Source organism: Callionymus lyra, chromosome 3, assembly GCF_982586985.1.
Source record: "Callionymus lyra chromosome 3, fCalLyr1.hap1.1, whole genome shotgun sequence".
NCBI lineage: Eukaryota > Metazoa > Chordata > Actinopteri > Syngnathiformes > Callionymidae > Callionymus > Callionymus lyra.
In genome coordinates, this window is record NC_141820.1 from 14526178 (window position 1) to 14553910 (window position 27733).

Consider the following 27733-nt stretch of genomic DNA (forward strand, 5'->3'; position numbering starts at 1 on the left):
ATGTGTTTCAAAAGCCGTGCGTGTTAGAGGATAAAAAGATCATTTTTGTGGCGTCCTGTGTTTGGTCTGACACTCCCTCACCAATGTTGATAATGGGCCGTTTTTCGGTGTTGGTTCGTCTTCCGCTGGCTTCTGCCCACTCCATGATTTATTTAAACTCCAAAATGTTGCAAGCTTGCAGGCTGCGTTTGGACCGTTAATGTGAGATAATTGATCCTGTATTAGAAGCCCAAAGAGGATGAAATAACATCCAGCGAACTCCCTCTGCTCCCAAAATCTTCTGGGTCCTTCGGTGCAAGCGGCAGGTTCACGAGGGTTCAGGCGATCTGTTTCGGTGTAAAAAAAAAAAAAACGCTGACAGTGAGTGAGAGAGCGGCGCTGTCACTCCGAAGCATCCTCCGAAGAGCTGAACACGCAGCTCCGGCCCTGGACCACGCCCCGCTCTGTTTTCCTTGGCAGAAATGAGGAAGTATCACTCTCACATTAAGCATACTCGGTCCTCTCCATTTCACTGTGAATAAAGCATCAATGTTAGCTTCATCTGAACCGTCTTTGCACATTTGCATTAAAAAAACCTCACCACTTTTTGTAATTATATAGCGTCTGAATCCGTCAAAAAAAAAAAAAAAGCCTCGCAGATTTGTGATCTTGCATAATGGTGTGGGTAATGTCTTTACAACATGATGCCTCCCCGGAGGGTTTCGCAAATGTATGCACAAGATAGAAACTCGCCAGCCAGTTCTGTGATGTTGACAAGTGGTTTATTCAGCAGGAATGGTGAACAGTTTGTCAGTATTTTTTTTTCCTACAGAAGGCAAAAAAGGAGCACCATCGATAACAGTGCTGTGATTAGACAGTTGACATTTTTTAACACTGAACTTCTCAATGAGTCGACCCAGTTTTTTGTTTTTTTTCTTAGTTCAACACATGTGACACAGAGAAATCATAATAAGCCAGAGGATGATTGAAGGTTTGCAGCTGATTGAAATCAAATGACAAGTGAGATTGCTTGTGTGGCTCGCCCTACGACACTCGTAACGAAAAACAACAACGTGAAAGACGTGGACGACATCGGTTACGATCCTGCGACGGACGTGACATAGTAATACAAAGTTAGCGTTTCTCCTTTTGTTTTTATCTTTTTTTTTCTCGAAAACTCTTTGGTTTATTCAAGGTGTTTGAAGAACTAAAATCACACGACAGATAAAACGAGCTGAAATCTGTACATGCTGGCAAACGTCGGATTTCAGGTACTTTATCGGATTCTTGTATTAGTTTCCGTGCCAAAAACAGACCAAAACTTTTCTGAATGCATTGAAACTGGTAAGCCTAGTGTTTATATCTTCCTTTATAACAAAATTATAAGTAGGGGTTTGACGATATATAGTGCAAAGATAAAGTCAAAAATGTGTAAATAAAATATTCAGGCGGACAGTCTACTCTGAATATGAAAGCAGCAGTAGCCTATTTAGTGCGGCTAAAATTACGTCATAGTATGAAAATAGAGAAATTAAAGCATCTTATCAATGTTAATAAACAGCAACCAAGTTAAAGACAAGACATGTTTAGGCAGTTTACGAAAATATAGCCTTATAAAAAAGGCTAACATGAGCAGCAGTCTAAGACGTGTCCATATATAGTCTCACACTTTTTGATTCTAGCTTTGTATATTTTTAGTTTAACTGAATTTCAGATTCTGTAAATTAAGTATCGTGACACCCCTACTTATAGTATAAGTCATCATATCTCATATGCTTGTTTAGAGGATTGTTTTTGAGTTTCAAAGAAAACATTTTTATAAGTTATATTTGAGCAATTACCAGTTTTCAAGACGAACAAAATTCCTAAATTTAAAAAAAAGCTGAAGATATTCAATTTGATGTGTTCTAAGTATTTTTTTCAGGCACGTTCAGCTGTAAAATGATGGGATACCTTGATCACGGATGTAAAATTTCCAAATCAACGACAAAAGTCTTTAACCCTGTGACCATATCGCACCATTTTTTGACTGTTCATTTTTGGGATTATTGTTGGATTCTGTCTTTAGGATGACTTTGATGACTCCTCAGGTGACTCAGGACCGACCAAAAGCACTCGATTACCAACACAACTGAAAGGGTTCACAGTACTTTTGTCAAGTTATTTGGCATGAGGGATTTAGATCTAGAAAATAATTTAAAAACAGTAGAAAAAATTGCATTTTGCCTTCTTGGGATCACAAAATCATCTTCAATTTTTTTTTTTTTAAACTCTCCATGCATTCACAGATTTCACACAGTTACTTGTTAAACTTTCTTATCGAAACAGCGTACAAATAAAAACACTATTCAAATGGTGGCCACACGGCTGTGCAAAAGGGAAAGATCTCCAATGTAATCCATGCCATCTGTTTGTCTTGGCCATCTCTTGCAAACAACAAACTACAAATAGCACCATTATACAGTGGATATGATTCTTAATACGGTTGTTATATGAAACCATCTTGTACAACGAAAGACTGTAATGCATAGATAACATAAATGGGAATATTGATCGATTATACACAGGCAGAGGAGGCAGAAGTGTCCAATTGTTTGTGCTGCACAATGACAGTAAATTTGCACAGAGGCTTGAATAAACCAGTATTTCGGGAACTTCTTGGAAATAGATTGACGTGTGGTTGTGTGTGTTTGTGCTTGACCGTTACTCTGTTGCACAACTTTCATTCACACTGTGTGTCCGAGCTGAAATTAAACTGTGTATCGTCGTTGTGTTTGTCCCTAAAGGCCGTCTCGCCAGCATGTCCTTCTGTTGTCGGTGATTAAATCAACAATGTGGAGAATTCATAAACAGAAAAATCTGGATCAAGGGTGAAATTTATTGAAGGTGATTTTTTTTTTTTTTTAAACTGATCCCTTTGGACTTGCTTATTTACAAAACCTGGCCAAAAGCTGTGTCATGTGATGTTCATGTAGACAACCTTTGCCTGATTGTTGTTGGTATTTGTCTTATTCCGCCAACATTCGCCAAGTGTACTTTGAGTGGAACTGTGACCTGGTTCTGACGATTAGAAAAAGCACCATAAACTGTCAAAATCCATGTTTTGGACTAATCACTGAGGCTCGTTGAATCTCACCATCCCTTCAATCTCTTTCAATGGTATTTAATGGTAGTAGAAGTGTTTTTCAGTTTAGGCTGGATCAGGAAGAACTACCAATACAGGGGAACTTGAAGCCCTTAAAGTTAGAGTTGCTATCCTTGGCTTGATTGATTCTTGATGTGTGTTCACACCAAACGGACGTCTGCTTTGAAAGCTACTGATTAAGACATCGAGTTCATGTATAGTTTCTATTGCGTGTTGAATCTTCCTCTCCAAGATGTAGTATTACCCCTATCATGACCATGTTCTGAACGTATTACTTTATAAAGTTCGTCTGGAATCTCAGCGAACAAGAGGTTACAAGAGCGGAGTCCATTATGACATAATAATGGCTTCACTCCTCCTCCAGCCAGCTGTAATCACGCCCCGCTTTGTTAATACAACGAGTCCGTTGGAGGTGAAGACTTCCGGGATTCATGACACGCGGTAACAAACCTAGATGTTTGACCAATCAGAGCAGAGTGGTTGTGGTTAACAAGATTTCATCTCCAGAAAAACTAACTGTTTCAGTGGGCGGGGCTTAAGCACATTTTCAAACAGACACTGATGATACAATAAAGGTCCAAGATCTATTTAAGACACACTTAATTCAACACATTAGTTGAGCTTTAACAATATACGAGCTGGAGATGCCAAGTATTTGGGGCGGCAATGGTCGTAAATTCATTTTGTTTCTAGCAACGCGCTTCAGGTGACATCTGAAGTAAGTTTGTGAGTCAGAAAGCTGTCTACGAGTCCAGGCGCGTTCACAAATCCGAGACCAGAATTTAAGGTGACTTTTCCCAAACATTAGCCAATGAGCTACAATTCAGCCTTTTCTCATCCACCATTTTGACCTTCCACTGACTTTAAACCCTTCCCTAGAAGACTGACCGACTACCTTTTGGTGTGAACACAACCCTTGAATCTCCGGTTAAAATAACGAAACATCTTCTAATGATCATCCTGTTCTTCCATCCAAATACAATTGTTTTTTTACAGATAGTAAAATAGTCAGTTCTTAACATAGATCAAAGAAGTTAAATGTGACAAATAACCTGTTTTACCAAACGCCAAGATAAATCCACTCAGTCAGAGTAAAAATATTCTACATCCCAAACATTTTTTTTTTTTTTGAAAACACCGGTTCTTACAATTTTCGCCGCAGCCATTGGTGTAAGTTCAGCTCGGATGTCATTCCACTTTTTTTTCCTGGAGCCAGAGGAAGCTGCAGCTCACACATGGAGGTATAGTATGCTCTTGTTCGTGTCTTAGCAGCTAATCTAGTCTGATGCATAACAAAGTATTCCTCCCAAGTATGGAATGGTGCAGTGTATAAATAATCACAAGACCTATCAATAACCCCATAAACACCACGTTACTCTCTTCACGGTTTGCATCCTCTTAGATTTACATTGAACCATTCCACAGGGGTATACCAGGTAAGGCCACTCCCTTCTCTCTTCCAGGTGGGCATTTGTCCATTTGCTTCTTCTCTACATTCTGTAAGTTCTGCCCCCCGCACTTCCACGACTTGAATTCTTTTGGTGCACTTCCTGCAGAGACAAATAAAACATGTGTTCAGTTAGTTTTTCAGGATTTCAATAGATGCTCAATCTAAAAATGCAAGGTTTGGGTTTTTTATTAACTCTTGTGTTATCTTAGTGTCAAGGTGACCCAGTGGCCTGAAAACAAATGTTTGAGGTATCCCTTGTGTTGTCTCTGGATCACCTTCACGAAGAGACAACACAAGAGATACCACAAAAACATTTGATTTTTGGATTATGTACATTTCAGTGTCATAAATAAATATAAACATATTTCAAATTGTTTTTTTAACCACATTGTTTACGTTTTATTCTTTAAGAAGTTAAGTTAAAAAAAAAAAAAAGTTATGGTAACTGACTTTTTCCATTTGTAATGTGTAAATACTTAAACTGTATTTTATTTATGTTTTTTTCAGGTTTAATGTTGCACATATGTACCAAAACAAATTCCTAATTCACTAATAATGGCAATAAAAATAATTCTGATTTTTTATCCAACTTTAAATATATATTTTTCCAAAAAAGTAAGATGATCTCCTGATTTATGATGCACTTTTACAAACCACCCTTTACCACTTATATGTTCTGACTATTACAAAGACACTGTTTCTTTAGAAGACTTCAGATGATATCACTCAAACCTTGGCAGGAGCCGAGGTCTCAGTAGCACATGATAGATAGTAAAAAATGCTTTAAAGAAGGTTTTTCCTCTGACTATAGAGGGGTTGACTCGTAGCTAAAAGGGTTGTGGGTTCAATTCCAGCTCCTTTATTCACCCCTTCGTATAACTGGCACACTTGCCACCAGAAGACCTCACACTTGCCCGAACGTTATCCCACGGATGGTTTTGTTGTGGACGTTAGCTTGGCCTATATTGGCCCCTTATTTGCACAGTTTCTGGACGTCACCTTCTGACCTTCTGTTCCTGCTCTCTTCCGCCTGCTTGCCTTCCTGCCAAACAGCCTCCTCTATTCCCCGCTCTTTGGACGACACTCCACACCAGCACCGTTCGTGATCATTAAAAGACATTTTTATTTTGTTCCTGCTGTCCTGGTATGTGTTTTTGGGTCTACCTTGAAATCTAGCGTGACAGCAGGGATCAAACAGTCTCCCAGAGGAGACCAGATTGGCAGCCTGTGCGTTCTTGTCTTTTTCGTGGTCACTTTATCGCCTTTTATCTGCTCCCTTTAACTCGTTCCATTCTTTGTAGTTTTGCTGAATATCTGATTTTATTTTTAGACTTGAGCGTGAACGCACGTGTTAATGAATACTATCCAGTTATTTAAGGACACAATCCTCCGGAGGAGACCGGACTTTAATCGAGAAGGAGTTCCATTCACAGTTGTGTCTTTCCTTAAAAACTGACTCCTGCCATAGCTACCATGTCCCGATCCTTATCTTTTGTCTTTGACGGCGATAAGAAACACGGAATCCCATCCCACCCTTGAGAGTCCAAAAGCCAGTAAAGAGGATTCATCCTTGTGCAGGCCCAGAACTGTAGCAGAAGGAACCTTTAACACGATTCCTATGCCTTTATTTCAGTTGAACATAATGTACAGTAGCAGGAGGAGAGAGGATTCTGCCTGGGGAGCGCCATCGGATCTACCACAGAAAACACTTAGTTCTACCGCTCGCTAATGGCTTTTTTCCCCCTTTTCTTTTAGAAGACACAGAAAAATACAAGTACATCATTAATGGATCACACCCGTGTAGTCGGATGTCGTCTTTTTCTAAAAATCTTAGGCCACAAAAGGGAAGATTTCAGAGAGTTAAGGAAGCATCAAACACATTTACCTTGAAAGTTGAATGGCTATGTCCATTTGAAGGTCTCTGTGGAAAGAAGATAAAGCATTTTAAGTTGGGGCGGATTAATATTACTAAAGTATTTCATCTAGATAAATGAACAATAAACATTTTTTTATTAATATCAAATATGTGCAATCAAATGACACATGTTTATGAAGGTTAAGAGACAATTGTGCCACAGTTTATTTATTTATTTTTTGTCCTACAATTCGTGGAAAATGATCCAACAACTTTTGAAGGCACATTTAGAAGAAAAAAAAAAGGTTGCTACAAATGTGGGACAATAGTTCTTTCAAAAGTCTTGTCCTTGAACCATTAAAAACTATCTTATCATGAAAAAAGCTTTCTTAAGAAAAATAAAACTTTGACATGTTTTGTTTTTTAAAAATCCTTAAGAACCTTATCTGGTTTAAACTGTTGCATTTGTAATAATAAACAAGTCATTTCCATCAACGCTTAGTAGCTCATCTTTAATTTCCTGAGTATTATTCAGCACTGGTAAAATTGTTTGTGGGCCAAGTTGATTTTATCAAGGGCCCCAATTTACAGGCTGATCTGAGGCTGTAAAGAAAATAATCTACAACCAAATATTGGCAGAAAAAAAGGTTTCATTCATGCAAACATGCTAAGCTAACTTTGCAAGTATGTGAAATGAGAAGTTTCTTATAGTTCAAAATTCCCCTGGTAAATACCTCGATGTAGTTGCTCACCTTCTTGTTTTTTGTCTTGTCTGGTTGCTGTGCTGTCCTACGCTCTGTGCCTTTGTCCACCTTGTGCCCTGCGGTACTAACCTTAGGTGCTCGGGGCATATCGGTGTGTCGCTGCGCACGCACAGAGCGGGCAGCCTTGCCAGTCTTGGCAGGTGCACAGTACATCTCCAGGCGCCGCAGCTCGCAGCTTTGGAAGCAACACTCGTCCACAATGCCGCGTGACCGTCTGGCATTAGGGCCATAGCCTGTTGGTTTACCTGCGTCCAGAGAAGAGCAGAAAGTGTCGATTTAAGCATCTCTTAAATCAACTGAATCCACTGAAAACACATAGTTTTTCTGGAGATGAAATCTCGTTTACCATAACCACACGCACTCTGCCGTGATTGATCAAACATCGGGGTTTGTCACTGCGTGTCATCAATCCGAAAAGTCTCCACATCAAAGGTACTTGTGGTATAAACAAAGCTGATTACAGCTGGCTGGAGGTGGAGTGAAGCCATTATTAGGTCATAATGGACTCCGCTCTCGTAACCTCTCGTTCGCTGAGATTTCAGACGGGGGAGAACTTCATAAATTAATATGTTCAAAACATGGTGATGATGAGAGACTTACTTCATCTGATATTTGAAATATGCAAGTCAGGAGAGTTGGGTATTAACATTAGTTGAACTTTAAGGATTGTTAGCTTAGTTATCCAGAGGAAAATTCAGAGATTCATGAAGCATTTTCATCACAAAGAAAGAAAAGAAACACAGAAAAAATAGGGAAAAACATAATGTGGGAACAAATACAGAAAAAAAACCTGAAATCAATCTAAATATTTTTCCCTTTTTTCCAAAATGATGGAAGTCCTACATAGCAATTGGAAGTGATTGTGTGATGCAAAGATAAAAATGCCTTATTGAAGTAATAATCCATGTAAAGCAAGATGAATATGTTGTGATGGTTGAGGAAGAGTTATTTCAGCCCTACGAGCCGGTTCGCACGAGTCCGGTTTTGCTCGAGGTTTCTGCATGGTAAAAGGAAGACATTCTTCGCCAAATGCTTGCTCATTGGGATTGGCTAAACTTTTAAGTGTACATCACAATGTTTCAAAGGTTGAAATCTTCCTCTCCCAGATGCAGTAAGTCCCTCATCATGACCATGTTTTGAAGTTAAAAGTTCTCCCCCGTCTGAAATCTGGGCGAACGAGGGGTTACGAGAGCGGAGTCCATTAAGACGTAATAATGGCTTCACTCCTCCTCCAGCCAGCTGTAATCACACCCTGCTTTGTTTACACAATGAGTCCCTTTGAGATGGAGGCTTCCAGCATTAATGACACGCGTTGACAAACCTTGATGTTCGACCAATCACAGCAGAGTATGCATGGTTATGGTATTATTATTTTCTTCCTTAATTTACTTATTATCACCTTGCATTTTCTAATTAGATTGATAAACCGTAGAAATCCAAGAGGAAATGACATCACATTACAATAACATCAACATCCTTCTTACAATATGGTCTTGTTTGTTGACCTTTCGGGGGGGAAAAGACCCCCATTTACAACTCCCCGCTCACTTGATGTAATAGAATACTGATGGGCTTTTCCCTGTTAGCAAATGAAACAATAATAATTTAATATGGCATTTACAAGAAGGAAATGCCTTTCCCTCTCAGAGTTAATAGCTCTTGGCTCAGAAGCCGGCCAGTGCTGACAAAGTACATTAACTTCTGCTCTTTGTCTGCCTTGTCCTGACAATGTTGTCTTGGACGGAGAGCAGCGGTCCTTCCGAAGCATCTCTCGGCTCGGACACCCGGAGAAGCGAGGAGGCTAATAGGGGTGTGAATGAGCGCCGTGAAAAAGAAGCAAACGATATGAAAGCTTTGCTTCACAGCAGGTGCTAAAAATACACAGTGCACCTGCATTATTTAGGGCGCTGAAGAACTGGATTCACCCAGATCTCTTACTTCCAAACTCAAGTGTTTGAGGGAAGTCAGTGAAGATAATAACCTGGGAAATGTCTGTTATTTTGACTTATTATATTGCAAAATGCATTTGCCTGGCATCAGTTTGTATTTCCAAAGAATATGAAGCAACTCTCATCCAGGCCAGCTACACCTGATGAAAAACTGTTGAGGCAGATTATATAATGGACCACTGGGAGCCAAGCAAGGGGCCATGCCTCTGTCACTTGCCCCATTTTTGAATCCATCCAAATAAAACCCCGACCAATTACCATCCGCGGCTCTGAAAATAGCATGCAACACCACGTACAAGCAGCTGGAAGGGAGAGGAAAATCAGCTGGCACCAGTCGTAGAGACAAACATGCATATGATAATCAGGTCTGAAAGCTCTGTAAGGTTTAAATGCTTCAATTCCGTGGATAACGACTGTAATCCCGTATAAACAAAGGGTTTTTAGTAGTTAATGTTGTCAAACATGGCTTAACAAGCTTCCCTCACACCAACTGCTAGATGTGAATGTCTCTTGAAAAATCAACAGGGATCAGGAAGAGTAAAAAAAATTAAATCTAAACAACTTTATACACCTCAATTGTCAATTGACCATCCAAAAACAAAAGTTCTTCAGCTGATAAATCTATATAAATCGCAAAAGATTATATCCTCAAGATATTTTTTGGCAATAAACTTCAGAATATGATGTGACAAGTCACATGACCTGTTCACTCTGACAAAAAATGGCCCAATTCGTGTAGATAGTATAGTTTTCTTAGCAGATAAAGAATCGCCAGAGCGTTAAATGGATCCTGTCCAGTCTCTAATGGAATCAGATTGGGTTGCTAGGCAAAAGAGCTAACTGTTATGTCATCAAAACGCTGTGACAAATTCTTAATTTGTCGTCTGTACTAAATGATAAAAAACTGTTTTATAATAGAGCATATGTTATAAGGTTCCTATCGTTCGAAGGTGGTATCTCAGATGAATGTTACTCTGGTCGGTCAAAGGAGTTTTCTGTGCTAGTAGATTTAGGATCAATATATTGTAAAGCAGTATTTCAAGTGACTTAAACGGAATTATTCATTTGTATTACATTGCCTTGTGGTTCAGTTGCGTCCGTGTGTGTTGCCACTTTGTTGTTCTTCAGATTTTAGCACAAACAAAAAATACATTATTTAGGAAAGACTTCAAAAACTCAGGTGGAATGTTAAGAGTTTTTCCAATATGCACCTGATGCGATTCTGTCTCGATCTGTAAGTCAGTTAGCAAAATACTGTTCGCAAAAATCTTTGGTCCAGTTGAATAATGCAGTTTTGAGCCAGCTGTGAATGAAAGCCTTGCATATTTACCATAGAGGGCCGACGCAGGACTATGGTGAAAATGCATCCAGTGGATACTGAGCTGTTACGAAGAAGCGATATTTGGTGAGCTAAAGAGGCTTTAGGTTTCCTGCTTGGAATCAGATTGAACTTTAGGTCTCGGTTTTTAAAAGTGTAGACGAAGTATAATACACAGCAGTGTCATCACAGGTGAGTGTGAGTTGACAGTATGTTTGCCAGCAGTATTTAATACCTTGGCAGGTATTTGCCTGCAATAGCAAATGTGTTGCTACGTTTGTTTTGGCTACAGATGCTTGTGGTACGATCACCTTCTATGGCCACATCCATCATAAAAACGAGCAATGACTGTGTGTTTTTAAAATATTATGAATGGATAAAAGTGGCAGACATCCATGACCTTTTCACGCCCCCCTCCCTAAAAAAGAGGTTCCTCGCCAGTACCAAGTTTCTAGAACTTGTGCCCTCAGATTGCTGCTTAATTTTGGTTGGATTGGTCACATGGTGCTCATTCCTCCAAGGAGATGGACCGGAGAGGAATAGCTGGATTTCCCCATTCCATAGTGGCAATCCAAGGTTTCTGAGTTTTACGGCTCGGTCACGGTCATTAAAAACCAGTGGATTCTTGGAGTCAGTGCGCCGTTCGGCTCTTCCTGCAAAGTGTCAAAGAGTTTATAGCTCGACAGAGAGTAGAACGCCGTTAAATCTTTGGAAACTACCTCTATATCTCTGGTTCCACAAAAAGGTTTATGGCGGAAATAATGATTTCCTTCGGTCAGTGTACTGGGACACTGAAGTGTTGATCTAGATGTTAAAGTGCTGCCACTTTGTCACTTACCACTGGATTACGGAGTGGATCTATCATAGATTCAGAATCAGATATTTACATATGTATATATCTTTTATATCTGTCAACCAGAGTAAATCCTGTTTTTTGTCTGCTGCATTGGCAACCTTTAAAAAGGTTAAACCACTATCAGGTCAAAATCACCCTTGATTTTAAACCTGTGTTTCGGTCGGTTGTTCCTGAGCCACCTTGACTAGTCAAGTATAAGAAAGCCAGAGCATTTGTTCAGTATTTGAAAGTCACAATATTGGAAGCAGACAAAAAACCAGAACAACTTGATAAATGGTTATAAAGGATTTGCCATAACCACATCTAGATGCAGAAGATGCTCAAAATTATAGTCCGCGGTTCCAAACCCTTATTTTAGAATGCTTAGAGTTCAAGAGTCATGCATGTGCAGAAAGGTTAAAGGGACTTATTTTCCTTTTTTGGTTCTAAATTCTTGCACAACTATAGTGTTACTTCACATCAAAGCAACTTTTTAAATGTACATCAGGTTATTTGTAGTTTAAAATGTACTCTTAAAAAATGTCCTGAATCCCAGAGTCCTTTGCAAATTTGTGGCCATTCTAGTCGGGTCAAAATATGAATACATGAAACATTTAGAAAGGTTTTGAACTTGACTATTAAAAATGTTGTGTCTGCAAAATGTATCCCACTGACCGTTCGTAGGAGCCTTTAGGAAAGACAAACATGACGTTTTTTTTTAACAACAAACATTGTCTATCCAAGAGATACGAGACTATCTATATTTCAGCAGAACTGGACAAAGAAAATAAAAAACGAATTTACTCCCAAAAGCCTTGTTCTTTCAAATATCATATATTTCCGATTATCTATCCCAGCCACCCTGCGGAGAAAACTCATAATGCCCAATGTGCCCACGAACTTCACTACCCACTCTTGGTGACCACAACTGAGGATAAGGACGTAGATCGACCTTTATACAGAGAGCTTTGCCTTTTGGCCAAACTCTTTTTAGGTACCACTAGGGGCAGGACCTCGTCCCCAACCAGTAGATGGCACCTGAATGAGAACCATGGACTTACATTTGGGATAGATAGACTTTTTACTCCCTCTGGAGATCTCTTTGAAAATTGGGTTTCCAGTTCACAGCAGGCGATAGTTTCATAAGAACAAGAAGAAGAACAACATCAAATAAGAAGAACAAAGTGCAAGGAATGACAAAGGTAAAATATAAAGAACATAGATCAGAAGTAATAACGCAAAGAAAAGCATATAATGATTAACATGGACTATTTATAAACAGTTTTGAAAGAATAGATGACAAAGGGAGTCCAACACAGACTGGAAACAAATCTGATTTACAACCGGTTATATTGACACAGGTCTGAAAACTACAGAGAACAGACCGCCTTTATCAGGGTATCTGATACCCCATACTCTAAGAACCCCCAACAAGACGAACGCTAACACAGTAAAAAGCTCTTAAAACATAAGATAGCACAAAAGGTCATTAAAAAAGAAGCAGCCACCAATAACACATATAAAAAAAGGCGGTAGAGAGATTCCTGTATGGACGATGTCTAAAACAGATAATGAAATTGGGAATTGCGGTTCCGTCGGTTTCCGCTCTCACTTACAGCACAGTTGTTAACTTAGAGTACATCTGCTTGTCTTTTTATGAGGCGGCCCTTTGTTCTACTGAGCCATGATTCACAGAGCAGTTGGAGGTTTTTAGTTCGGGTCCAAATGGGAAAAATGACACCTTTTTCTCAGCAATGGAAAAGACACAGGAGGTCTTTCTTCAGTTCTCAGAGCCATTCACTGTGTGTTCAGGTCCACTGTTAAACTCGGGCTGGAGGAGGAGGAGGAGGAGGGTGCCCTGATCATCCTGTAATCCACATAATCCCCTGCTGCTAAGGGCCAAGGCCTTACTATGTGAGTGTTTGCGCATGTGAGAGTGCACGCACATGCACACACGCACGCTCCTTACAGCCTTAATAGCTTTGAATGAAAAGTGAAAAGAACAAACAAGAACAACGAACTTCACTCATCTACGACCTATTTTTATCTCTTACGCTCTCATTTGGCTCGCAAATAAATCAGGGAGTAATTATCAAGGGACGGTTCGTACGTTTTGTACTTCCTCCTCAGATCGCACAATTAACGGCCAACGGCAAAAAAGCATTGCAAAGACAACTGAGGATTTTTAGGTCAGGCTAATAATTGGAAAAACTGACTGCAGTTTGTGGATTGTTTCTGTTTCTTAAACCGCAGTTTGTTTCACTACACCGCCTCCCACCCCACAACCACCCCCGTTAAATTTCCACCGACTCTTTAGTATTTCGTTCGGGGCTCGGAAAGATGAGGTCTTGAATACATGTTACATCCGTAAGGTGTACTGGCAGCGGTCGCCGCAGCCGCAACATGAGGCTTCGGCGCACATTATCAATCAGCCCGCTGCCAAGTTCAACACGACCATAGGTAGATGGGGAAAGTTCAGCGAACGGAGCAAAATGTTCCGGTGCCAAACTACTGCTAATGTCTCATAGATGACAAAACCGAATCGTTCAACCGAGAAAAAAGCCACAAGTGCACGTGCCGTCCGAACGTCGAGAGGAGGGGAAGGATTGATGAGGAAGATGAGAGAAGGCATATTTTCCACCAAACTAATCGTCTCTTCAGAGAACCGATGGAGTGTTTGTGTTCTAAAAAAAAAAAAAAAAAAAAACCCGTGCCGATGATAAATGGCCGGAGCTCTGAAATGTGACGGCTATATGTAAGGCAACGCAGGAAAGACAAATACATTCCCCCTCGACCGCCGAGGGGTCTGTTCCCGTTCTCTTGCATGTGGATCCAGCAGTTATGTTGGCTTCCGTTCAGCGCTGTCAGTTAAACACAGACACGTATGTTAAACGGCGAGACACATTTATAAAAGCGGCAGTAAAACTATCAACATCGGTGGCCAATACTTCATCGTGCTCTCACATCATCCAATCTCTGATGGACTGTCGACTTGAAGGTTGCATCTGCAACCACTTTAGGGGAGCGTTTAACAAAAGCTTCACGCTGATATATGAAAGTTTACGAGCATCTATGAAGCGGATCTCTCGACTCTTTCTCTCCGTCTAAGAAACCGTTTTTGAGGAAAAGTCAACCTACACACTTGTGTACGTTTGCCAAAGCAAGCCAAAGACCAGTGACTGCTGATCAGGCAGATCTTGACCACTTCACGGAATGCAGGTGTTGCCAACAGCATCTGGAGGAGCAAGACTCGCAGTGACTTGGTGCTTCTCCAACAGGGCTTTTGACGAATATGCCAAATACTTAAAATTATGTTTTCTGGATAAGAAGGATGTGAAGGAATGAGGCAGCGAAAAGGGAAGGAATCAGCTGCTATGTTCACTAAATTTTGACGGATTGAAACCTCAGTTGACAATTTGAAAAACATTTTTTTGGCTATGAATTGAACTAGAACAAGTGTTGCTTTTGTACATAGCCATTAACCCGGGACACCTTTGAAAATCTTGATAATGGGACAAAGAAGGAATGATTAAATTTCTCAATTTCCACCTGGATCCACAAGTCTTTTGAAGATTCATCACTCTCTGTAGTGCGAAATTATGTCTAGACCAATGACCTCAGTGGATCATATAATACCAGTGTGTCCTCCATTTTATTCAGCCTTGAAATGTGCTCCTGCTGTGCAAAGAATGATAAATCTTCAAAACATCTGTGGATCCAGATGGCAATTCAGAACACCACCAAAATGTAATCACCTTTTCCCATGAAGATTTCTTGATATCCGAACTAATTTGCTGACAGACGGATGGAAAACTCTGACAAAAACCTCTTTGGCGGATCAATATAACAAATTCAATTCAAATATAAAGTCCTGCTATTGGTTCACAAAGTCTTAATTGAAGTCCAGTTGACAGAAATATTTATGATCAAACAAGTGCTGACAATTAGCAAACTATTTAAGGACACAGTTAAAGTGATTTCCTTTTTCTGGTTATTTATCATTATTTAAATATGCAATTTTATTTTTAAAGGTCTTCAAAAATATGTAATATTTACTATAACACAAACCACGATGTTCACTTATTTTCCCCAATTTGTTTAAATTATCAAAACATATATATAATTAAATAAAGAAATTATATTTATGGAAATGTGACCCCACTGGAAATGCTACTGTCCAGTCCTGATTCAAAGCAAGTTGACCCTCAGAAGAGCATTAGAGCTCACTTTCCCATAGAAATTTGAAAAAAGGAGTCGTCATAAATGTGCCTTCAAAGAATCAATGGGCATACCCAGAGAATTCTGCAGGGATTACATTTTCCATCTGACCCAGGTCTGGCATGGAATTCCCCAAGGAAGAGCTGGAAAATGTGACTCAGAAGAAGATCCAACGACTGCTGCCACTGCTTTTAGAGTTTAGGGCAAATGATGGATGGATCATATCTGGTACCTAAGGGAAGACCTTAAGACTTTTAATGAGGAATTGAACCGGCACTTTTAGAATTAACAAGCTGGTCTAGTCTGGGATCACCTTCCTCACTCAAGAGATATGTCTTAAGAAAAGTTCACAATAGACCTGGAAACGAAAGCGAAAAACTTGAAGAAAGGGAATTCAATGAAAGGTCATAAGTACTTTAAGGTGGAGTCGCTGTTAAAAGGTGATTATTTAATATTATATTAACACTATATTTTTGGGGGAATATCATTTTGTTTCGGGGTCATGTCGCACATTGTGTCCCCTTTGAAAGGACGTAAGAGTGAACTTTTGATATTTAATTTAAATGTCGCAGTACAGATTGGAATCCAGTAGGATCTGGAATCCTACTAGTACAGATTGGAATCCTGCTACTGAACTGGGATCTTAATATTGATATGGGTTAGGGTTTGATTACATCAAAATCCCCATTGGAGATTTTCCTGGTAGAATTCCCATTTTTCCTAGGACAGATTGGAATTCCAATATTCAGATCCCAATACAGTAGTAGGGTTCCAATCTCTCCTAGTAGAGATTTGAATTCACTAGTAGAATCTGGAATCCTCCTAGGACAGATTGGAATTCCAATATTCAGATCCCAATACAGTAGTAGGGTTCCAATCTCTCCTAGTAGAGATTTGAATTCACTAGTAGAATCTGGAATCCTCCTAGGACAGATTGGAATTCCAATATTCAGATCCCAATACAGTAGTAGGGTTCCAATCTCTCCTAGTAGAGATTTGAATTCACTAGTAGAATCTGGAATCCTCCTAGGACAGATTGGAATTCCAATATTCAGATCCCAGTTCAGTCTGTACTGGTACAGGTTGGAATTCCAATCTCTACTAGTAGGATTCCAGATCCTACTGGATTCCAATCTGTACTTTGACATATATATTGATATAGAATTTGAAAAACCCTAAAAAGAATTCAATTCAACATACAAAATATACAGTTCAAACAATTCAATGAAAACATTGTTTCAATGCAAATTAACTCAGTGTAATACATATTCAAAGTCTGGTGGCACACATTTACTTCCATACCTTAGTTTAATCTAGTTTGACACGCAATCTTAACATGATATTTTTTAAACCACACGACAGAAATATCTAAGAATTGATTGAGGAGAGAAGAAAATAAAGTTTAATGAACAAAGATTGGGATATCAAATAGAACAGACTAAAGATTGTTGTTGTCATTAATTGAAAAGATGCAGTGAATGAATCATTACAAGAGATTATCAGATAATTGGAGGGGTTTTTTTTAACGACGATGATCAATTTGAGAATTTTGAGAATGTTGCTACATTGAACTCAACAAACAAGACATTCAGGACAAAAGTTGCTGATCCATCACTTCTCTGGTTCTCATACAAAAGTGTGTCAAAGAATGGAAATACCCATGAAAGTCGGACAAAATGTCCTGGAAATAGCTCTGATCCTAATCTTGACAAATGGCCTCTTAACTGCTCAAATGCCCTGTTGTGTCGAAAGCTTTACGTCACGACCTGAAAGCCAAATATTTTCATTTTAATTTCCTCATAATGCAACTTTAAAACCCAAACTGAACTAAAGTGAGCAGTGAAACAGAAGAGCCTTTCAAAGAGTGAAATCGCCCTTTTAACCCGTAACAAAACCAACAAAATGTTATCAAGGGGTTGAGGTACAGATGAAAAAATATTTATTCAGTCGGTTAAAATTTAGATGTTTATGGGAAAACAATGCAAATATATTTGATGTAAACTCCACGCAGAAATATTAGATATTGTTCCTCTCAACTGAGAAATTGGGAGCTAATAAACTCAACCACATGTGGAAAATCCATCATAGCTTTGGTGAAATACCAAACCATTAATAACTGATTGTTTTTTTTGTGTGTGCAAAGAGTAAGAATATGGGATGTCACATTTAAGCTCAATGTATGGCTCGACGATCTGGTCTCCTACCGCCATATATCCTGCTCAGTTTTGGCTTGGTCGTCCCTTTCATGGAAAATTCAGAGATTTAAATCCTGCATGCTTGGTCAAGGGTTTTCTTTGGGTAGCTTTCCCCTTTCTGGAAAAAAAAAAAAAGAGCGGGCTGCACTGCAACATTTACTTTCTCCCCTTCCTCTTTCAGAAGAGATAGTCAGCCAAATTCCGCTTAAATCCTTTTCCCTTCAGGACAAATCCGTGATTCGCCTTAAAAGTGCATTATTACTCTGTATTTCATTGAGCTGTGAAGCTCATCATCATAGTTGTGCATGTGCTGATATTCCCACTTATTGAATCACTCAACAGGAATCGCAGAGTTGAGCCGCCAAAACTACCTGCCTCTCAGAAAAGGGGTTCCACAGGGGTCAGTCCTAGGACAACTGCAAAGTTGTCCTTTTCTTGCTTGATCAAAGATAATAGTTTTTATGTTTGCCAGAGCAGAAACTCTGTTCACACTTACATACAGAAAGTCAAATAAAAAATGTGGGGTTCCACAGGGATCCTGTTTAGACCATTTTTTTATTCAATCGAAAAATCCTTTTTTCTTCAAATTCAATGTCTGTCCAAAAAATGTTTTAATAAAAATGATAACTGAGGTTCTATTGAGTACTTCCCATGAATATATTTGTATTTGCAACAATACAAAGCTTTCATTTTGTTTTTTTAATACATTTTAAAGGATAACGTTTGCAGAGGAATGTGCTATCTCTGTGCTTTTCTGATTTATACACAAAAACAATAATAGAAATCATTCATCAAAACTAAATGTCTGCATTGCCATTCGGGCAAATAATCAACACTATTTCCAAAAAAAGGTTGTGCAAGTCATTGGGAGAGAGTTGTTTAACTTCAGCACCTATGTTTTGACAGGTGGCTTAATGAATTCACTTGTTTTATGTGAAAAATATTTCATATATATATTTAATTCACTGTGTAAAAATGATACTTATAGTGTATCCATGTATTATCATACTTCACAAACCATCATGACACTGATACAAGAGACACATTTCTGGATTACACTGTCAAAAGGTGATTAACCAATCGTATGAATGCATTGAGGAACAACACAGTTTAAACAAAAAGCCAGTAAGGGTAAATGTGATAGAAAGTTAGATAGCTAAAGGACAGTGTATTTAATCCATGAAGAATAAATCCAAATTAATTTGCTCTTCATTGCTAAATAAAAATGGGGTAGAACAGGGGTCAATCTGTGCACCTATAGCGACTTGTTTGTTAGACATATATATAGATTTATAAGAGATATTGTAATTGATCAAATCATTTATAATAAATTATAACTTTGAATTAATCTAGGATATGATCAAATATTGTGCTTTGCTGTCCTGTGAACTCTTGGCATAGAACCCATGATGGTCATTTATACATCTTTGCTGTAAGGTGAATTTGCAACAGTTGACACCATAAAATTGATCAAAATTGAAAGCCATTTCTGAACAAAAACAGCAAAACTTCACGCCCCTTGTGGACAAAAACTGCATATTGCCATCATGTGTGAATCTATAATCCATATTTCATTTAGGTTTTGGCAATAAAAAGGAGACAAACGTGCCAAAGAGAATGAATGAAGGGCGAAAGAAAGAGAAGAAAAAAAAAAAGAAAAACCCAGTCAAGACTAGATGTCAAACCGGCTGCTGTTTTATTTATGAGCCTGCCTGGAGGTGGATAGTTCTGGGACAGATACAACCAACCGTTATGAATAAATAAAAAGGTGCACTTACTGAAATAAAAGCCTCTCTCTCCACACACAAACTGCAGCGTGTCGACCAGCTCCGCCCCGCACAGGGTCTCTGGTCCGGCCCCTGTTGCTGTCGGAGTCAGGGTGAGGACGCACAGCAGCAGTGAGAGGGTGTGGCTACAGGAGATACAGCACATTGCACTCTGCGCACGGGGGACAAAAAGCACACGGAGCATCATCAGACAGGAGCCTCCGAGCAGGTGGAAATATATATCAAACTGATGGATGATGGTTGACCTCCAACAGTCAAAGCATTGAGTATTTGAAAAGTTTCACCCCCAAAAAATAAGTAGTTAAAGGAGCTTTTTTTTTTTTTTTTGACGCTCCTTGTGCGTAACTGCGCTTCCAAAACGCTCCATCATCCCCTTCCTCCCCCCGCCCACCCGTACTTGCTTAAAACATCTCTTATTCTGTGCAATAAAAACTCCCTAAAAAATATCCATAACCAGCGTTCGCCGTGGATCTTGCGCCAAAAAAATCCATAACCGAGCGCGTTATTACGCACGGCAAATACATGGCGATCAAGCGACGAAAATGACTTTTAAAACGGCTGAAAGTCAGGCAGAAGAGACATCCGCCCGGACAAGGCGCAACACAATAAAAAAGAGAATAAACAGGGGCATTAAAAAAAAAATCCACAGCAGAAAACCCACCCTGACCGCTGCGCCCGTAAATGCTTCATGTTGAGGTTTAAACCTGCAGCAAGAAAGCGCACTCAGCAGGAATGAAAGTTGCACTGATAGAAGCATCCCATGCACTCGGAGAACATAAGACAAAAAGTTCACCGAAGCAGCAGAAGGACAAGATGATTTTTCTCCTTTTTTTTAAAAAAAAAAAAAGAGGAGAAAAATCGCCTACACGTGCAGAATAAACGAGCGCAAAAAGTGAGTGAAAGTGGTCGGAAAATGAAGCGGTGGAACATGCAGCAAGAAGTCAGTGGTGCGTACGCAAGAAAAAAAAAGGTGATATTAAAAAAGCAGGTAAGTTTACCTTGAGGACATCACATAAATGCCACTGGAAGGAGCAGGCGCTAGACATCCCCACGGGTCTCCGCAAGACAAAACCCGGCGAAAATGAACTTGTTTGAAGTCATTAAAAAACGGGGCAGAAAAAAAAGCGGATGAGATGCAGGCAATGTCACATCTCAATATTCCCACTTTGTTCCATTGCGCAGGCTCGTTTTGGAGAAGTGAGATTTAGCGAACAGGAGACGGATTTAGAGAGAAAATCCCTCACATTTATCTACATTACACAGACATTTTCAACAGGAAACAGCTGGGGCAGCATTTGCCTCCTACTCGTCCTAAGTTATTCATTAAGGATTTTGGGCACATATTCATATAACGTCATTTCTTTCTCTTTTTTTCTTCTTCTCAGAACGGGATTGAATTTTGATCTCTGTAAGACTTGGTTAGTAGTTGAGATCAAGGGAGGGAGGGAGGGTGGGAGAAAAAAAAAAGGGAGGTTGGGAAGTGATCGCACTATTCATGCGCACAAATCTCATGAAGATATAAAGACGAGCTGGAGTGATATAAGGCTGAGCTGCTGCGTAATGTGGCACAAGGTTACCCAACAGACGGTTTAAATAAATCAAATAAAAACCTGCGTCGTCCAGTTTTTATTCAAAAATAGATATGATGATAATTCCTTTTTTCTGCGTACATTAATAATAAGAAATAATTGATCAAGATAAGGCAGAAGCTTTTTAAATATGTCGCTGTTAAAACATTTAAAAAACATCACATTATTAATAAAAACAATAAACAGCGAGATCTCTTGGTTTAGAGTGTACTCATGGGCGGCGGGCCAATTGAGGCCAGCAGGGGAGTATTTTCCCGCCCTATTCTTAATTGTAATGTCCAGTGTTTGGGTGACTTTTTCTTTTTTAACCCTTGTGTTATCTCAGGGTCAAGGTGACCCAAAACAAATGTATTTAAGGTATTCCTTGTGTTATCACTGGGTCAAGGTGACCCAAAAACAAATGTATTTAAGGTATTCCTTGTGTTATCTCAGGGTCAAGGTGACCCAAAACAAATGTATTTAAGGTATTCCTTGTGTTATCACTGGGTCAAGGTGACCCAAAAACAAATGTATTTAAGGTATTCCTTGTGTTATCTCAGGGTCAAGGCTACCCGAAAACAAATGTATTAGAAATATCCCCTGTGTTGTGAACGACCTCCACCACTGCATAAGTATTTATGGAAGCCAGGGACCACACAAGAGACATTTCAAATACATTTGTTTTTGGGTCACCTTGACCCAGAGACAACACAAGGTATAACTCCAATACATTTGTTTTCGGGTCACCTTGACCCAGAGACAACACAAGGAACAACTCAAATACATTTGTTTTTGGGTCACCTTGGCCCAGAGACAACACAAGGGATAACTCCAATACATTTGTTTTCGGGTCACCTTGACCAAGAGACAACAGAAGGGATAACTCCAATACATTTGTTTTCGGGTCACCTTGACCAAGAGACAACACAAGGTATAACTCCAATACATTTGTTTTCGGGTCACCTTGACCCAGAGACAACACAAGGAACAACTCAAATACATTTGTTTTTGGGTCACCTTGGCCCAGAGACAACACAAGGGATAACTCCAATACATTTGTTTTCGGGTCACCTTGACCCAGAGACAACACTAGGGATCACTCCAATACATTTGTTTTCGGGTTACCTTGACCGAGAGACAACACAAGGGATAACTACAATACATTTGTTTCCGGGTCACCTTGACCCAGAGACAACACAAGGGATAACTCAAATACATTTGTTTTCGGGTTACCTTGACCGAGAGACAACACAAGGGATAACTACAATACATTTGTTTTCGGGTCACCTTGACCAAGAGACAACAGAAGGAATAACTCCAATACATTTGTTTTCGGGTCACCTTGACCAAGAGACAACACAATGTTTAACTCCAATACATTTGTTTCCGGGTCACCTTGACCCAGAGACAACACAAGGGATATCTCAAATACATTTGTTTTTGGGTCACCTTGGCCCAGAGACAACACCAGGGATAACTCCAATACATTTGTTTTCGGGTCCCCTTGACTCAGAGACAACCGAACGTTTAAAACTATGTTTGTCACCTGATAGTTTGAGTTGTGAGGGTTTCTCTGAGCACTCCGGTTTACTCCCACAGTCCAAAAGCATGGTTCCAAAAACATCCGTACGAGGGTGGTGGTCCATCTGTACGTCCCTGGTTGGCCAGGGTGACTCTGTTAAAAGACCATCTTTACAATATGAATGAATGAAAAGCCTACATCTTTATCTTAGCCATACAACATTTCAGTTCATTTAAAGTGTTGCCTCAAGCTGGAATCAAACCTAGAACCTTTTTTTTTTGCTGGGAGACAGCACCACCATGCTGCTCAAATATGGATCATATTGATCTTAATAATAACTTTGGCCATTTTTTTGGTCTGTTTATCGACAAATTAACTCAACTCACCTTCTTTTTTTTTTATTATTACATGATGACGAAGTTGTCAATCTTCTGATCTGGATTTCTATAGAAAATTCCAGTGTAGCCACACATGATTATTTAAGGATGCAGGTGCAGCTAATACACCAACGTCCCTGTAAATCAGTCATTGGATCTCATGCCATCACGCTAACTCCCATCGAAACATGTTGTTCACGTGTGTAATATGTTCAAATCTGACAATCTAACACCATTGCTGGCTCCTCCATCCCAAATTACCGACTCCTTTTCCCGTGAGATTTGATTAAATCTGCATCCTGTTTCAACACCAGCGGAGTGACATATTATGCTAACTCGATAGCCGCGGTCCCTTTAGTGCCACCATAGGAACAAAAGAGGCGACAAACGGCGGCCACCAAAAAAGACAGCGGGGGCTTATTCTTCCCAGCAGGGGCCCTGAGCCCATCACTTAACCAGTCAAACATAGAGCCCGGACGGTCTCCCTGCATGTCGGGGGACGAAGAGACGCGACGGGTCCGAAAAGGAACCACGGATCAGTAAATGTTGTAAAAAAAAAAAAAAGTAGGTCAAAAGCTCGACAGAAAATGTCCCCGGCGTGACACCGGGTCACACGTATGTTTTCTAAAGGGACTCCGAAACTTTTTTTCAAATCTGTGACCTCAATCTTTACAGATGTTGGCGATATGTCAGCGAGCGGCACCAGACGATGAAGATGATGATGACGCTCTGATCTGAGGCACAAAGCAGCTTTCAGAGCATGACCCTGTTATCAACAGATCAGTTGACGCCGGCCGGGCTCTCGGGCCGGTACAAAAAAAAAAAAAAAACCCCTCTCTCGGTCAATCCATCTAAGATTTTTTTTTTTTTTTTGCCGCCTCTTAAAGAATCAACATTCCTTTGCGTGGTGAATGCTTTGAAAAAAAACCCGGTTGGTATCACCGTGGTTTGGCAGCGCCGGCGACCCGACGGGTCGAGCGAAAAGGAGGGGAAGGAGGAGGAGGAGGAGGAGGAGGAGGAGGTCGACCTTCCCCCTCGGGGTTTGGCTGTATCTAATGCCCAGCCAGTCGCTCAATACCCACTCGCTGCCAGGTTTCTCTTCCTCTTTATTCTTCCCTTCAAGACCCCCCCACCCCGAAAAGGACACATTGGGCTTGGTGAACTCATTGACTGGAGTGGTGGTGGTGGGGGGGTGAGGAGGGGGGGTGTTGTTTTTACACATTTTGAGGATGCATTCAGTCGACTGGATGATGGACACTAGAAAAAAAGATGGTCGACTACAGTGGAAGAAGGGAGGTGAACCTGCAGCAGGACTAGGACTCGGTGTGGTCCAGGGAGGGGGGTTTAGAGTCTTCTTCTTCTACCGAGATGAGAGGGGCGGCGGACGCGTCAACGGGTTCATCCGAGGACACACACACACACACACACACTTGATTACAAGAGTGATTCTTCTGATTAGTTTTTCAACCTCAGTGCCGCCCGTTTTATTTGATCTCCTCCGTTCATCGGTTCCACTAAAATATACAGACGCGTCTCCATTTCAAGCGACTGTGGTTTCTTTATGTTGCTCTCTCTCTCTCGAGTGTGTGTGTGTGTGTGTGTGTGTGTGTGTGTGTGTATGTGTGTGTGTGTGGGTCTTTGGTGTGTGTGTCTCTCAATGGGTCCCGTCGACTTTGAAAGCAGAAGGATGTTGCAAAGTAAGGGTTCTGCTGAAATGTTAGTCATATGGCAAACCGCCACGATCTTCTTGTAACTCCAGTTTCTTAGGAAACTCACATTGCGGGCTGAAGCGTTCCAACAATCTGCAACCGTTTCTGCCGCTCGATATTTCTCGGTATCCGCTTGTTGTTGAGGGACGCTCTCTGACCGTTTTTTTTACCGCCATCGACTCCGTCCTCGGCGTTTCCTTTTACTCGCTATGTCTGCGACGGATTCGTTTTCGGATTATTTTGGCGATCTCGACAGGAGCGACCTTTAGCGGAGGCAGAAACAGAGATAACGTTAATTCCTGCAGAGACCGAGTCAGAGCAACACGAAGCAGGTGTTTCTTTTTTTCATGGTCGGTTGAAGGACTTCAGAACTAACTACTATTCAAGCTGTAGCTCAAAATCAAAACACAAACTTCTTTTTTATACCGACTTGTTTAAACATATTGGTCTAGAAAGGCGCTATATAAATAGAGATTATTATTATTATTATTATTTTAATTGATCCTTGTGTTAAGAAACAGAACTACATCAGAAAGGTCCTTAAACTTCTGTGTCCTTACTAAAAAAAAAGTACTCAGAGAGTATAGACCTTTTTCTAAGAATTTTTGCCCATTATTTCTCTGGCCTGGTATTGATTTTTTCCTACATAATTCTATACTATATTTTGAAATGTGATGCAATCAATGAGCTAAATGGACAACAGGTGGCAGTAGAATTTGTTTCTTGAATAAGAGAGCGACCAATCCTTCAAAACGTTTTTGAGCCCAAACTGTTATCATCAATTCTTGGCTCCATGATCAACTTTATTTGTTTTTTTAGAATGAGATTTCACCCATATTTAAAACAGCAAATTACAATAAAGACAATGTAGTTTTGACGACCAGTATGGATTACTAACGTAGCTAGTAGCACGAGACACTGGGCGGCTGACTTTCAATTCCAGGAAGTATAAAAAAAAAAGTTTCAAATAGTATTTCAGACAAGTACACAACAATGATTTCATTTATTAACATACATTTCGGTGAGGTTTGTGCAGAGCTGGAGGCTCCAAAAGGGTATGCAATGGGAAGAATTTAGGGGAAGATTTATGTGTGGGATTAAACTAGCATGTTGTGGGTACTACACAAACTACACAGAAGGAACCCATGTTAGCGCCAAATCCCGATAGTTGTACTTGAACCAAGAACCATTTTGAAGTTAAAGTCTGCCTCACTAACCACTAACTTACCAGGATTTCTTGCCTTTTTTCCAATCGTAACAGACCCAGAGAGTACACGAGTTGTCAAGGGATCAACCTCGTGGCATCGTAGGGTTAAATCCAAAAGCGTGGCACGATGGCGGTTATGTCTGAAACAACAACATCGCCCGTTCAACATGACGCCAATGAGAAGCTTTTTTTTTCTTTCAACCCAAGTGTTCTTTACAGTGACTCGCTGCCAAATTCCAGTAATGGAACGGCAACTTTCGGTCTCGTCTGCACGTCCCCGACATCATCGTTCTTTCGCGTTTGGCATGGAGAGCGAGTAACACTTGCCGATGGGGAAAGTTTGCTCAAAGGCGGAATAAAGGCTGAGTGCTGGCGACGACTGACCGCAATCTTTATCCGTAGTAGAGAGGCTCTGGTGCAACTTCTTCCACTGGTGTTTCCCTCTTGTCAGTCGCGGCGGAGACCTTTTGGTGGATGTTGACCTTTTTTACATGGACTGTGTGAGTCGTTTGTGGCCAGGGCTCCGGTCAGCCCACAACCATGGGAAGTCCATGTACAAGTTCACCAAGATAAAAATCAGTTTATCAATTACATCTTGTTCCGTAGGAACCGAGACGATCTGCCAAGAGTTGTGAGGAAGTTCAAATTTTTATTTGATCAACACTAAAGCAAGTACTGAGAAAGAGGCCGTTTTCTTTCACTGGATGGTTCAGAAAGTACTTTCAGTGCTTCAGACGTTATGGAAATGAACGCAACTGACATCACCAACCCACTGCCATAGAATACTTAGGTATAGCTAGAGTAATGCATGATTTACAACTGTTTATTAGGTAAACACAATAGTGTTCTGTACATTTTTAAGATTTATTTTGGGTTATAAGTTGATTTAAACAATGTTTTTTAACCTTTTATTCCAATGAACCCTCAGCACTGGGACAAATAAATACAGCAGGCAGTCCACAAAAATCTAAATATTTAAACTGGATACCGCTCCTGCCCCGGATCAAAAGTCCAACACAATATTTGTAGAAAACACAATGAACGTCCTCATTTTTCACGTATTGCTCATTCCATTAATATGGTTTCAGGGGCTCTCCTGGAGACTATCCCAGCTACATAGGACAAGAGGCAGGTTCATGTTTGATCGTATGTTCAGGTCGCCTTAATTGAAGATTGAATCGCATGTTTCAGGGAAAGCAAAGTTCAAAGTTCTTCCAGATCACCTGGAGATCATAGGCAAGTCTATTTTGCACCATTTGGTGCCACTCAAAAGCTGGAGGTGCAGCATCGACAAATATTTGAAGAAGCGAAACAAAAGGAACGCAGGCTTGTATGAAAAAAAGAAAATTAAAATGCATCTCTATAGAGGGTTCAAGACGGGTATCAGAAGACATGGGGGTTTTCGTTTAAATCACAGTTGATTCAGGACACTCAAATGTGATCTTTGTACTTTGTTCTTTCTCTTTATGTTCTTATTTTATTTTGATTTATTTTTTATGAAAAATTGCTGTATTTTCTGTGGCTATTGGAAAAAAAACAATTTCCCGAAGGAGACCTCCTGAGGGATCAATAATGTTCTACCTTACCTTACCTTACCTTACTTAAAAGGCCAACAAATGTGTACAATTTTTAGGTTTAATTGGATTTTTAGATGATCATCCCCAAGACTTGGACTGCGATACATTTCTCGGCTCATTACCTAATACAAGTTCGTCAGCCCCGATCCTCGGGGTCGAGAGATTCCGAACATCATCAACACATCAAGGTTCTCAGGGAGCCTCTGATCTGAACCAGCAACACGTGATGCTCCAGAGCCTGCAGGGAAGAACGACAACACTGGTGAAGTTTCCTTATC

At 40.2% G+C, this 27733-nt stretch overlaps 1 protein-coding gene across 1 annotated transcript; it reads right to left on the reverse strand.

The window, feature by feature from the left end:
- Positions 1-739: 739 nt before the first annotated feature.
- igf1 (insulin-like growth factor 1) lies at positions 740-20945 on the reverse strand. The gene is made up of 5 exons (XM_087786544.1): positions 20494-20945; positions 19487-19646; positions 7182-7438; positions 6460-6495; positions 740-4674 (listed from the first exon to the last, which is right to left on the reverse strand). The coding sequence occupies exons 1-5, from the start codon at positions 20539-20541 to the stop codon at positions 4615-4617; spliced, it is 561 nt and encodes a 186-aa protein (XP_087642670.1). The 5' UTR covers positions 20542-20945; the 3' UTR covers positions 740-4614.
- Between the last annotated feature and the right edge of the window lie 6788 nt (positions 20946-27733).